Consider the following 13,761-nt stretch of genomic DNA (forward strand, 5'->3'; position numbering starts at 1 on the left):
CCCAAAGACGTTATAAGTTATAGATTACACTAATAAGATACAGGCTTCTCAAGCTCAGTAGAGCAGACATCGTCTGTTCAAGATCTCTTAACTCATCGAGTACAATGTCTTCTGCAAGCCTCCCAATACAGCATTTATGATTTAAACTGTTAAATATGTCTGTATCAACTCAGCAACAAAAATCATGTCTGGTAACGTGAACGTTCTTATGTCAAGACAATTTCGATCACACCAATGATTTTTCAACTTAAAATTTGCACATAAACAGTTTCACTGTTGATTGTTCATGTAGCCAGATGTGGCAAAAAACAGTTTCACACCATGTAGTGATGTATGTCGTTACGTAAGATGGGTCTCAGATATGTATATGTATGATTCTCTTCCTGTTAAGCCTTTCAAAAGCTTGCACATCAAGAGAAATTATTTACTTCATAAGTAAAATCTATGGTATCCTGAGTCACGGGCCTGTATCTATTGATTATTTCACTGCAGAAAGCACTGTGAGCCTTAAAAGGCCTCACGTTTCCCTGCAGACCTTTCATGGAGTTGAATAGCTTCTCATAGTCACCTTTGAGTGTTCAGAACACCTCTTCAGCGTTTAACTCTTCTGGTCACTAGATCTAAATTGTCTTTTTGAGTGGCTGTGTGGATAGCAGGGAAGGAAACTGTTTCTAGATTCTTACATCATCTTTGGTCAGAAAAACCGTCTGCAATAGCTGAATAGTACAAGTTGCTGAGTGAGATATATGATGGCCTTACCTGTTCTTAGCAGTTCATTGTGCAGAGTTACTTGTTGCTTAGAGTGTCTTCTTGGAAGTGCTTAAATATTTATGAACTGTGAAAAAGAAGCATGTTAAAGTTTCATGTGACTTAGGGATGTTTTTCAGATAAAGTGGATATTATAAGTATCTTATGTTTAATCAGATAATAAAGATAGGAAAGACTATCTAGGTCAGTCAGTCTGATCTGTTTTATTTTGCAGGGCCACTATTCAAGTTCAACTAAGATTTTATTCATTGTGGTATATTAAAAATGTCATATCAGTAGCATTGGTTATTTCCAGTTACACAGTGTAACCTACATTTTACTTTAAGGTGTTGAAGCAAATTGCTTGAGCTTACTACTACCACCTATATTTGTATAGCCTCTAAACGCTCTGAATTAGGGAGATGTTAAACTTTCCTCTAAATTGTGTTGCTTCTTGTACCAGAAGTACTTTGGATTTCAGTCTCTCAGGTTTTTTTATTACACATCTTTTCCATTATGCCCCAGTGTTTAATTACATGCCAGTATAATTACTCAAAGGAAGCAGAAATAGTAGAAATGCTATTTCTATTTATAGAAATACTTTCATTTTTTTGACCTGTATGATTTTGTTTATAAATACAGTCTCACCACAGTACCTGCAGCTGTTCCAGTATTCCCATTGCTCTAGATCATTGTAATTCAACCATTTGATTACAGTAGAAAGTATACAGAGATTAATTAAACATTTTTAGCTTCCAGTCTTGCTCACGAAAAGGATCTGTTTAATCTTCTTAGCAACAATAATCAGAATTAAATGTATCTTACACTGGAAAAATGCCCTCAGAAAGTTTATTATTACATGTCAACCCCACCTGCAACGCAGACTGGCAATATATACACATACAGGTCTACTCAAGCAAATAAGCTTTGTTTGTTTTTTGTTGAGAAGTGTTGAACCATTTTCATACATCTTTGTTTACTATAGTTCAGAGACAGCACAGGTAAGAGTAAGTCATCTGGAGTTTGTTATTAATCATACGTACACTGAATTGTTTAAATAAGTAGTTCAGTAGAGGGACAGTTTATGATCTCATGAAAATAAACTGGTGAAATGAACCTAGAACTCAGTCTAGCACTTAGGTTTTCTGTCTTGTAAATGGAATAAATAAAAACAGAACTACATTAGATTACATGTGGCAGTCTGCAGTTCTTTTCAGCATAAAGGTTTTGTTGTAATACTTAAGATATTTCTGTGAAGGCCACTTGCATCACCATTAGGTCAGAACTGTATCACAGGTAAGTCTTCATTAAGCTCAGGCTTAATGAATGCACTGTATGTGTTACAAATCGTAGACTCTCCTTTGTGTTCCAACTAGATGTATATGAAAACCTTAGGCAAATTCAGACTGTTAATTTTGTCAGTTTTCTTTCTTTTTTTGAATACAAACACAAGATTCTGTTGATTGCTTTTGGGAGATAGGTCAGCATCTGTGCTATGCTTGGTAGGTTTCGCAGTCAGTTTGGATTCAGTGTAAATTATATCACGAGTTGTAGCTATTTTAGACTCTTGTTATTAGCCTGTGAAGTGTAAGGTTATAGTGCATGGAAATAGAGTACATAAGAAAATATAAGTAGCAGTATACTGAGATAAGGAAAAATGGAGTAGCATTTACAATGGTACCTAACTATCTTATGGACGTAAAAGCCCATGTCAACTCTAGGCATTTTTTATAATTTTAATCCATTGCTGTACTTCCAAGACATGTTGACTCAGTGAGCAGCTAAATCTATGAGATCAGTCTTCTGTGAAAAGTTGTATATAGCCTTGCAAGATTAATGTTGTTCAGTAAGATGCATATGGGAAATGCAGTGCAGTCCATGAAGGACGTTTTTCTCAGTTCTTAAAGATAAATCCTGACCAGAGATGCTTTTATGCTAATTAAATAAAAAAAGGAGAGGCATATGACTTGAATACCTATTTTGGCAGAAAAAATCCCTAACTAATTTTAAGTTAACACTATTAGTTTATTTTAGAGTTGGGTGGAAAGTAAGGAGCAGAAATTAAGAAGAAAAAGAGCATTTTGACCTAAAAAGCCTTATTCGTAATGCATTAAGTCTCTTGGCAGGTCTGCTTGAAAAGCCTAGCACACTTCTGTTTTGACTAATTGGCAGGACATTACAGTCTTTCCCTTACACAGTAATCTTGGCATTTTCTGTATAAGCTGTGAGTAGTTTAAAAAAAAAAATTATTGAAAGAAAACTGGGATGCCAGGGTAAGTGTGGGGAAAATGCAGCGGATGTGCCAAGGATTTATGAATTAGAAATGCTGTGGAAACACTGTAGTTGATTGCATATGCTTGCAATGATACGTGAACGATGACTTATTAAAGGTCACTCTTAGAGCAGAAGAGAAACCAGTCTTGTGTTTGGAGAACTGGCTATATAATCAGACTATTATGTGCTAGTTGTAGTCTCAAGAAACATTTGAGCAGTCAAAGGCAGTGAAGGAGACGACTGTCCATGGGCAGATTGAATTTATTCTGTCTTAAGGTTTGCCATTGCTGTTTAGCCTAGGAAGAAGGATGGGATATTCTTGATGAGCTACTTCTGTTGTTTTTAATTTTTTTTCTACCTGCTTTTGTTAGTATTTGGCATTATCTAGCATGAGGTGCATTTAATTGATTAAGTGTTCTGATTTTTCTGCTAGCCTTGTTATCTTCCCAATATTAATGTTTTATTCCTTTGTTGTGTTATTTGCAATAGAGATTAATAAACCCTTCATGGTAAAGGTAGTGTTTTATGTTTTGACATATTACTGAGTATAGGGAGCTCCTGGCTTGTATATATCCAAAAACAATGTGGTATTTTGATTCATATACTTTACTCTCCAAGTGTGTATCTGGATTTATTAAAGCATATTTACTGCAAAAGAAAGGTGTGGGTTTTTTTCCTTATCTTTTTCTTTTTTCTGTTTACTTACATGGAGATGTGCATGGGTTTTTCTTTGACCAGTGAAAGACGATGATTTCAAAAATGAAGCACAAGGGGGAGCTAGTAATTCGTTGTACATGCATCCTTATTTTCCTGCTATTTGACTCGTTTATTTATGTTTCTTTTCCAATAACAGCACAAGGTACATTTGAAATGATGTGTGGTGGGTGTGTGTGTCCGTCCTGAAACAATTGGTTTGTTTTCTCTTCTGGTTATTTTGATCTACAAGTCTGCAGCATCTGTTAGTGAAGTGCTTATATTCTAAGTGCTACTTGCCATAGTGTGCAATTCATTTGGCTCTCAACTAAAATTACGATTAAAGTGGCTCTAATTTTATTTACCATATTGATTATTTGAAGGTGTCCTAAAATAGGTCAAGGAATGTTCGTGTAAAATATCTAGTTTACCTTGTAGACTAATGCTTTTAAAGACCAGTTATTCATAACAGATGTATACCTTGTCAGTACTGGTGTTACTCTGAGTCAACTCTCCATTGTGAGTGGAAGATTGAGAAAGTTTGCATGAGAAATCCTTAGCCAGTAAAAAATCTCTCTGAAGAATACCAGTGCCAGCTGATTTCCCTTAGATTAAAAAAATATTTGTGTGCATTACTGGTCATGCGTTGCAGGCAGAGATCTGGGAGTTCATTCAGTGTGTGATGGTGTCACTATGTGATGGGTAAAGGTTTAAAAGTAACCATTGTAACTGTGAAACAAGTGTTGTTATAGAAGAAGCCCTAGTTACTGGAAGGTCACAAAAATAAAACTTCTGTGTTGTTGATGTGGGGGTACACATCCTGCTACTAAATACACATATCTGTGAGGGCCTTTTTTGAGGATTCTTGAGTTGTTTTGGTGGTGTTTTGTTTTTTTTTTTTAACATGTTCCTTTGTTTTCCAAGGAACTAGATGGATGTCAAGGTCTGAGTATGTGCATTCATGTGCAAACTTGGTGATGTATATGAGGAATATATTATTTTCTTTCAGAAATAGTGTCAAACTGCTAGCTCTTGAAACTGAAACCTTTGGGTAAAGGTTACGTTTACACTCTATTTCCTATCTTCATGCAGCTAGTATCAAACAGTACCATCCTTGTAACCACATTCTCCTAAGGTACAAGGGAAATAAGAGAACGTCTCTGGTCATTTGCCTTGGCGCATGTAGTTGTGAACTGTGTATTTTGTTCTGCTTAACATACAAGTTTTTGGTTTACTCGCCTCCCTTCTATAAAGAAGACTGTTATTATCACAACAAACAAACAACTACTTGAAGGAAAAAAAAAAAGATCTGCTTCACTTAGTTTCAGTACAATTTAACATAAGCATATTCATTTACTTATTTAACTGTTGTTAGTGAGCCTTACTGTCTTGAGTCTGCCTGTGAAAATGCTCTATGTTTCTAGTTTAAGTTATGAATTAGAATTTTGGTATTAAAGAATAGTCCTTGTTCTAAGTGCATGGAACATCAGTTAGATGTAGTTTGGCTTTAAAATGGAGACTGATAATAGCAGTAATAGCAACAGCAGAGTGTGATCCTCTTTTCTTTTATACTTTTTTATAGTGTAAACTTTTACACTTATGTGTATGCATATGTGTAAGTATACACATAAATTCTTTTATAGTGTAAGCAGGATCTGAGACCGGGGATTCAGAAGTAAGAGTAAACTTTCTTGATATGCAAGGTAGACAACTGGAAGTGGCTAATGCCAACTAGACCTGTTTCACTGGGTCTGTAGACGTAAATATGTATCTATAGAAACAGGTCTCTTATCCACTTTATTTTTGTCAGCAGGACATGATTTCTCATTACTACTTCTGTGTGCCTAGGCATTTTGAAATCTGGTTCCTCTCAAAGACTAAGATAGGATTAATAAATCATGTTGAAAAGAGAATCAAAACCAGGTGTTTAACTTCTTCTGTATTGTTGCTTTGGGGTTTGAGTTTAAAATTGAAAAAAAATAATTTACATACACAGACCTCTTAATAAATACTATTAAATGCATATTTGACAGAACAGCCTTGAAACATATAAAGCTGAGGTTAAAATTTCCCACAAGTTTCAGCTTTTTTACTAGTCATTAATAAATGATCTGTAAATTGTTACAGAAATTCTTTTTAATTTTGAGGACTCTAAGCTCTCAAACTCAAGCATATGTTTAACTTAGTGTCTTGACACATCTCACCTAAGTCACTATGAGTTATCCCTTGCATAAAGGGGACTGTGCTTGTACCTCTCCCAAGACTGGAGTCTTTCGTAGCACTCACCACAAGCACGTGGTGATTGACTTTCAGGAGCTTTGTGAGTGCAAGTACACTTATCTTTTCATTATCTAGTCTAAATGGGGGCTAGGATGCTCTTAGTGTACCAAAACTGGCTACCGAGTACGTACCAAGGAATCTGTTACAGAAGTATGCAGAGCAGGGTAATGTACAGTCCGTATTTGGCGGAGATCATCAGTGGCTGAATTTCAGCAGCTGGTTGGATTCTTCTGCTTTGTGCACTTGCATTCTAGATTCAGGGAGGGGCTGTTTCCTGTGGTACAAACTGCTGGACTTTTCTAAATTTATGTGGTGGTATGCCTGACAGGATCAGCATGTGTGACGTTAAGACAGCTACCTTTTTCCTCGGTCCAGCCTGAATTCAACAGGTCTAAACAAGGTGAAAGCTGCTGTACTGTTGCTGGAAGCAATAATGCTGACAAACTTGCATAATGCTGACAGTTTGCATTGCACATGTGTCTCTGTGTGGCGAAGTTAACAGTAGGCTGGTTAACTGGGAGATGCCCGCAATGTAGGGATTATTAAAATTAATAATAATAATGGAAAAAACTAGCTGATTGTTGCTTAATAATTGCATTCTAATGAAATGGGAAGGAATGCTTTGAATCACAGCTGAGAAAATTGTAGCATAGATGATGTTACTGTTTTTTCAAGGTGCAACTGTTGTTCAAAACTGTGTGACTTTTAGTGGAGTTATAACATAAACCAACTTGTGCATATAGTTTTGCCCTCTACAGTTAACATACTCTTGACATAATAACATTAACCACATAATTTCTATGGATGCTTATAATGCCTTAAAATCTGCCCAGTGTTTATTTTCTGTATTTGCTGTTGTTAAACATCACATCTAATGGAACTACTGAGTTTCTGTTAAATCTTGACCTCTGGCTTTTTGTTTCCTCTTTGCAGGTATTTGTGGAAACACTAGATAAATGTTTTGAAAATGTCTGTGAACTGGATTTAATTTTCCATGTAGACAAGGTACTGTGATGAGCTCCTTTCTTGTTAAGTAAAATGTTTGGTTCAACTGATACCTGGTATTAAAGTCTACAGTGATTCTACTTTTATTGTTAGTAAAATCTAGACTGTTTCTATCAACATATTATTTTCAAGACTTGAAAGCTATGGTGGAACATGTCTTTCTGAGGAAAAATAAAATAACGTGTGAGATTTGTGTAGTGTTATTGCATATATAATTGCCAAATTGGAGACATCTGAATATTCTCAGACTAGGCCTTAGTTTCAAGAAATAATTTGTTCTATTTTGTTTATGTAGGTGTTATATTACTCAGAACTGAAACTGTTACGGGGTTTTCCAGTTGGGGCTGGTAGTTGCCTTTCAAATGCTATGATTATGTAACTTAAATGCTGTGTGGGTCTTTCTCTTCTAAATCTCAAAGAGATGTTATGTCTTTTTTTGCACATTTAGAAGCAATCTTGTTTGAATATTTCTAGCTATGAGGAACAAGTGTTTATATATTAGTCTAATTTTGAGACACATTATTACTGTAGTAATCTTTCATTATAAGGACATTGGCACCTCTTGGTGTAATACCTAAAATTATGAGAATTGAATATACAGAATTAATTCCTTCGGTTGCATTTTATGGCTACTTTCTGTGCAGTCACCATTCCCCATCTGTGAACATCTTTTTGCATCAACAGCAAAAGGCATGAAAGGAAACTAAGACAAAAATCACTAAAAGTGGACTAAAAAGAAAAATAAGTATCTGAAATAACCATTTGGAACTGACTCAATTTGTTTCAAAATCAGGAGGTTCTTTTGGAAGAAACACTTGTACCTTGACCAGACAGTGAAATGCAAATAACATTGAGTAGGTGTTTGAACTGATACTGTGCTCATGACTAGTCCTTACGATTTCTAGCCTGGCTGGAACACATTTACTGTTTCCAAAATGGCAGATTAAAGTACAAAAGGATTTGAGCGGTTTATATATTGGCGTCTGAGCTTAAAGAACCTAAATGCTGCAATCCTTTTTTTGGCGAGGAGTTTGATCTTTATCTTTAGCTGCAGAATACTTCCGCTGCTATGCAATCGAAGCTGTTGCTCTGTAGCATGTTTTATTGAGTAGCATTCCTTAAAATAAGTAGTCTTTTACACTTTATAGGAGAAAGATCTTTTTAAATGCTTCAAAATGTGAAATTTCTGGAAGAATGTTTTACTTTGTATTGGATACGAGATGATACTTTCTTCTTGAAAACTATTTGTCAAAGGGAAGCTAAAATTAAGGTGTTCAATTTGATTTACTAAAAGACTGCAATCCCATTAAATGTTTAGGCTAGAATTTTCAACCTCTGAGGAAAATGTGAACCCTAAATACTAATTAGATATTTTAGCAGAAGTAACCCATTTCCAAAATAAAAGATCAGTGAAACCTTGAGTTAAAAAATTTTTTAATTTGGCATTACACAGTGCAGTAATTTTGAATTTGAGCATAAGACTAAAGAGTAAGTCAACAAAAGAATACAATACAGAAAACTGCAGTAATGCCAGGCTACTGTCAGCGGTACAGTAGCATTAGTTGTGCAGTTGTGACTAATATGATACCATCTCCATTCTTTTTTTTTTTTTTTACACCAGTGTAATTGGTTTGTAAGACTTACTTTATACCATAGCATAGGATCAAAACATTTGATGTGGTACAGTTTAAGTTCATTAGTATTCTTGTAGCTCTGTAAGAAAAAAAACCAGGAAGATGTATCCGTGAGAATGAAAATTACAGCATTAAATTATCTTTGAACTGCTGATAAGGCCATCTTGTCAGGAAGCAAAATGCATTGAGTCTTCTGAGTTACATCACGTTGACTTTCTTTTGTCAACTATTTCTGGCCTGGCTTGTTAATAGATTTCAAGTGTGCAGTAGGGAAAAACAGCAACTGCTGATGGATGTTTGGTCTGAACAGAATTTTAGTTATAGTGGATGCTTCCATGTGGAAGCTGTTTGAGGTGAATCATTCCAAATATTTGCATGTTGAGTGGCCTGGTGTTGAGAAAAGTGAGTATTGACTAATTGATTTGGATGAGAGTTGATCTGTGTCTTCAGTTCTTGATGGAGCTGTGGAAGGTGGCTTTCTTCCAGTCCTCTTGCCAGAACTGCCTAAAACCAAGAAATATCTTTCTTGTAAAAAATGATGTAGCATGTGAAAGAGTCAAACTATATAATCTCAACAGCTGTTGTCTCCTTAGTAGCATTTTATGTGGCATTTCTGTAAGGAAACATTTACCTTCATCAGGCAGCCATCATTATACAGGACCCAATGATGGCTTATATTAACCTGGAGCCAAGAGAGATGCTTATTCAAGAAGAATATTGGTCTAGTACTAGAAATTCATTTGGAGAATGGAATATAAGTGGGAGTGAGATAGTGTTTCTTATGCACTGTAGCAGGTGAGAACTTGGGGTGTCAGGGAGAGAGAATTGTGCTTCTCTTTTACAGATCAATTGTATTAAAAACAAGCAAACAAATTTCCTATAGCAGGAGTAAAATGTTTTCCAGAGAAGGAGGTTTATTTCCGTCCTGTACCAATTCCTACACTGAGTCCAGAAGTGTAACACTTACTGATGGAAAACACATCATAGAAAGCTATCATAAGCATCAACTAAAATACTAGAATACATTCAGATGTAAGGAAATACTTTTATTTTTCCACAAGATTTTTGGCACCTATTGAAATATCCCTGGGAGTATCATGATCTGTTCCAAGAGTTTATTATCTGACCAGAACAGTGGACCCTCTATAATCAGATTGCAGCTTGAAGAGAAGAAAATATGTTTGCGAAATCTTCCTGGGAGAATTTTTTCTTAATGTGTTCCTTCTCCACATTTGTTAAAGCACGCATTCATACTTTTAGACAGCACATGAAACAGAAGTAGGAAGCACTCTTGATTTTTGTAAAAAAAAAAAAACAAAAAAACAAAAAAAACCCAAACCCTCAAATCTATTATTGCAGAATGGCAATTTCAGATTTTGAAAAGTTGATGTTCCCGACAGTTTGGTTGCTTTCAGAATATAAATGTAAGAGTTGTATTCCATGTACTTTCTGCCTTTTACTTCAGTATTTTGAATACACCATTGAAGTGTATTTTGCGCTTCATTGCCACTTAATGATTTCAGAAATCTTTTTGCTTCTTTAGGAAAATAATTAGTGAAATTTTTAATTTGAAAAGGTAGAGAAAATAGTGTGTGTTTGTTAATTTAGTGTATATTTGCAATGAAAAAGAAAGAAAAAATAGTTATTTTGTTATTTAGAAAATCATCCCATTGCTGGCTCATGTTGAGCTTCTCTCCTTCGGGCTGCTCTCAATCCATTCTCTGCCCAGCCAAACCATTGTATTTAGAAATTCAATGAATTCATCTGTCCTATTTTCATATATATGAATACATGATTTTTTCTTTCCTATTTTTAAATATATAAAAATATTCTTATGTAAAAATATATTATTATATTTTCATATATTTTATAAAAATTATGTTATTTATATTTTTATATAAAATACATGTTATTAAAATATATATATTTAGGGGATGCCATACTGGACCTCATAGTCACCAGTGCAAGTGAGGTCATCGGGGATGTCAAGACTGGAGGCAGCCTGGGCTGCAGTGACCACGCACTGGTGGAGTTGAGGTCATGAGGGATATGTGCCAGACGAGGAGCCTAGTCAGGACCCTGAATTTTAGGAAAGCAAACCTCCGACTCTTCAAGGAGTTAGTCAATAAGACCCCCTGGGAAATGGTCCTCAGGGACAAGGGGGCAGAACAGAGCTGGCAGATCTTCAAGGATGCTTTCCATAGAGCACAAGAGCTCTCGATCCCCAGTTGTAAGAAATCAAGCAAGAAAGGGAAGAGACCATGGCTGAGCTGGGGCCTGCTGGTCAAACTAAAAGGCAAGAAGGAACTGCACAGGCAGTTCAAGCAGGATCAGGTGTCCTGGGAAGAGTATAGGGATGCTGCCCCGTTATGTAGGGATGAGGTCAGGAAGGCCAAGGCGCTGCTGGAGCTGCACTTGGCAAGGGATGCTAAGAATAACAAGAAGGGCTTCTACAGGTATGTCAACCAGAAAAGGAAGGTTAAAGAAAGCGTACCCTCCCTGGTGACCAAGAATGGCAAACTAGTAACAACAGGCAAGGAAAAGGCTGAGGTTCTCAACAACTTTTTTGCATCAGTCTTCGCTGACAGCCTTGTTCCTCATGCCTCGCAATTTGAAGGAGCGCAAGACAGGCACCTGTGGGACAAAGTCCCTCCCACTATAAGTGAAGACAAGGTTCGTGACCATCTGAGGAACCTGGACATACACAAGTCTATGGCACGTGATGAGATGCACCCCAGAGTCCTTAGGTAATTGGCTGATGTAGTTGCCAAGGCACTCTCCATGATATTTGAAAAGTCATGGCAGTCAGGTGGAGTCCCTGGTGACTGGAAAAGGGAAACATCGCACCCATTTTTAAAAAGGGTAGAAAGGAGGACCCTGGGAGCTACCGCCCTGTCAGCCTCACCTCTGTACCTGGGAAGATCGTGGAACAGATCCTCCTAGAAGCTATGCTAAGGCACATGGAGGACAGGGAGGTGATTCGAGACAGCCAGCATGGCTTCACCAGGGGCAAGTCCTGTCTGACCAATCTGGTGGCTTTCTACAAAGGAGTGACTGCATCAGTGGACAAGGGAAGAGCAATGGATATCATCTGTCTGGACTTCTGGAAGGCCTTTGACATGGTCCCCCACAACATCCTTCTCTCTAGGGAAGGTGGGCTTTGATGGGTGGACTGTTCGGTGGATAAGGAACTGGCTAGACGGTTGCATCCAGAGGGTGGTGGTCAATGGCTCGACGTCCAGATGGAGAGGGGTGACAAGTGGTGTCCCTCAGGGATCTGTACTGGGACCGGTGCTGTTCAATATCTTCATCAATGATTTAGACAGTGGGAACAAGTGCACCCTGAGCAAGTTTGCTGATGACACCAAGCTGAGTGGTGCAGTTGACAAACCAGAGGGACTGGATGTCATCCAGAGGGACCTGGATGAGCTAGAGAGGTGGGCCTGAGCAAACCTTATGAAGTTCAACAAGGCCAAGTGCAAGGTTCTACACTTGGGTCGGGACAATCCTTGTTATCAATAAAGGCTTGGGGGGTGATGTGATAGAGAGTAGCCCTGTGGAAAAGGACTTGGGGGTACTGGTGGATGAAAAGTTGGACATGAGCTTTTGTGCACTTGCAGCCCAGAAGGCCAGTCGCATCCTGGGCCGCATCAAAAGAAGCGTGGCCAGCAGATCCAGAGAGGTGATTCTCCCCCTCTACTCTGATCTCGTGAGACCCCACCTGGAGTACTGTGTCCAACTCTGGAACCCTCAGTACAAGAAGGACATGGACCCATTGGAGCGGGTCCAGAGGAGGGCCAGAAAGATGATCAAAGGGCTGGAGCACTTCTGCCGTGAGGACAGGCTGAGAGAGTTGGGGTTGTTAAGCCTGGAGACAAGAAGGCTCCGGGGAGACCTTATAGCAGCCTTCTAGTACCTGAAGGGGGCCTACAGGAAAGCTGGGAGGGGCTGTTTGCAAGGGCATGTAGTGATAGGACGAGGGGCAATGGTTTTAAACTAGAGCTGGGTAGGTTTAGGTGAGCCATTAGGAAGAAGTTCTTTACACTGAGGGTGGTGAGACACTGGCACAGGTTGCCCAGAGAGGTGGTGGAGGCCCCACCGCTGGAGACATTCAAGGCCAGGCTTGATGAGGCTCTGAGCAACCTGGTCTAGTTGAAGATGTCCCTGCTGACTGCAGGGGGGTTGGACTAGATGACGTTTAAAGGTCCCTTCCAACCCAGCACGTTCTATGTATATATACAAGCATTTTTGATACTATTAATATTGCTGACATACACATTACACTTAAATTGTCCCTCCTGCTCTGCATCTGGCTTTTTCCAGAAATTTGGATTTTCTGCCTGTAATGGATAGAGCAAGTTTCTAGCTCTGAAGCATTTGTTTTTACCAGTGAAACTCTCTCCACATTATGAAGTAGCATGTTTTTAACCATAAGATGGTAAGATAATTCAATTATAGACCTTGGCAAGTGCCTGGTACAGCCAGGGTCAGCCATGGGGTCAGACCAAGCTGCTCAGGGCGCGAGGGAGCCTGCACAGCCACCAGGCAGCCTGTGCCACCACATGCCTCTCCTCCTGGGGAAAGGTTTATTTACAGCCCGTCCCAGCCTTTCCTGTCCTTGACCCATCCCACTGTGCCCCTCTGAAAGAGCCCAGCTCCCCGGCAGCCCCCTGTAGGCATGGCAGGTGCTGTTAGACCATCCCTTCTGCAGGCTGAAAAACCCCTGGTGCTCCAGCGTCTCTGCCCAGGATGAATGCACTAGCCCCAACCATTTTGGTGTCCCTCTGCTGAACTCACTCCATTCCATTGATGTCTTTCTTGCACTTGTAGGCCCCAAACTAGACAGTGTTCTAGATGTAGTCTAATACATGTGAGTTTTTTAGGTTTGCCCATACAGTGTATTTACAGACTCCTGTTTGTGTATAGCTATAAACTGTTTCCTTATGTTATGAGTGAAAACAATTTTTCAGTAAAAGAAGTGAATACTGGTGACATCTTTCAGTGCGTTTGGATTGTCAGTGTTGAGTAAATTGATGTTAGATTACCGTGGTTTTTATCTTTTTTTCTGATTGTGATGCTAAAAAGCTTTTAAATTCACTTAATAACAAACCAGAAGAATTAATTCTTT

The 13,761-nt window shown here is 38.4% G+C and overlaps 1 protein-coding gene across 5 annotated transcripts in view; it reads left to right on the forward strand.

Moving 5' to 3' along the window:
* Positions 1-13,761, forward strand: part of AP3S1 (adaptor related protein complex 3 subunit sigma 1) — a 42,744-nt gene that overhangs the window by 7,307 nt on the left and 21,676 nt on the right. For all 5 annotated transcript variants that reach the window (XR_010069059.1, XR_010069060.1, XM_063320176.1 and 2 more), the window contains exon 4: positions 6,928-6,999. Coding sequence is in view for 3 of the 5 variants with exons in the window: in XM_063320176.1 (XP_063176246.1) it covers positions 6,928-6,999 (72 nt within the window). In the remaining 2 variants the exon portion in view is untranslated. The remainder of the gene's footprint in view (positions 1-6,927; positions 7,000-13,761) is intronic.

Source organism: Chroicocephalus ridibundus, chromosome Z (genome assembly GCF_963924245.1).
Source record: "Chroicocephalus ridibundus chromosome Z, bChrRid1.1, whole genome shotgun sequence".
In the NCBI taxonomy this organism is placed as follows: domain Eukaryota; kingdom Metazoa; phylum Chordata; class Aves; order Charadriiformes; family Laridae; genus Chroicocephalus; species Chroicocephalus ridibundus.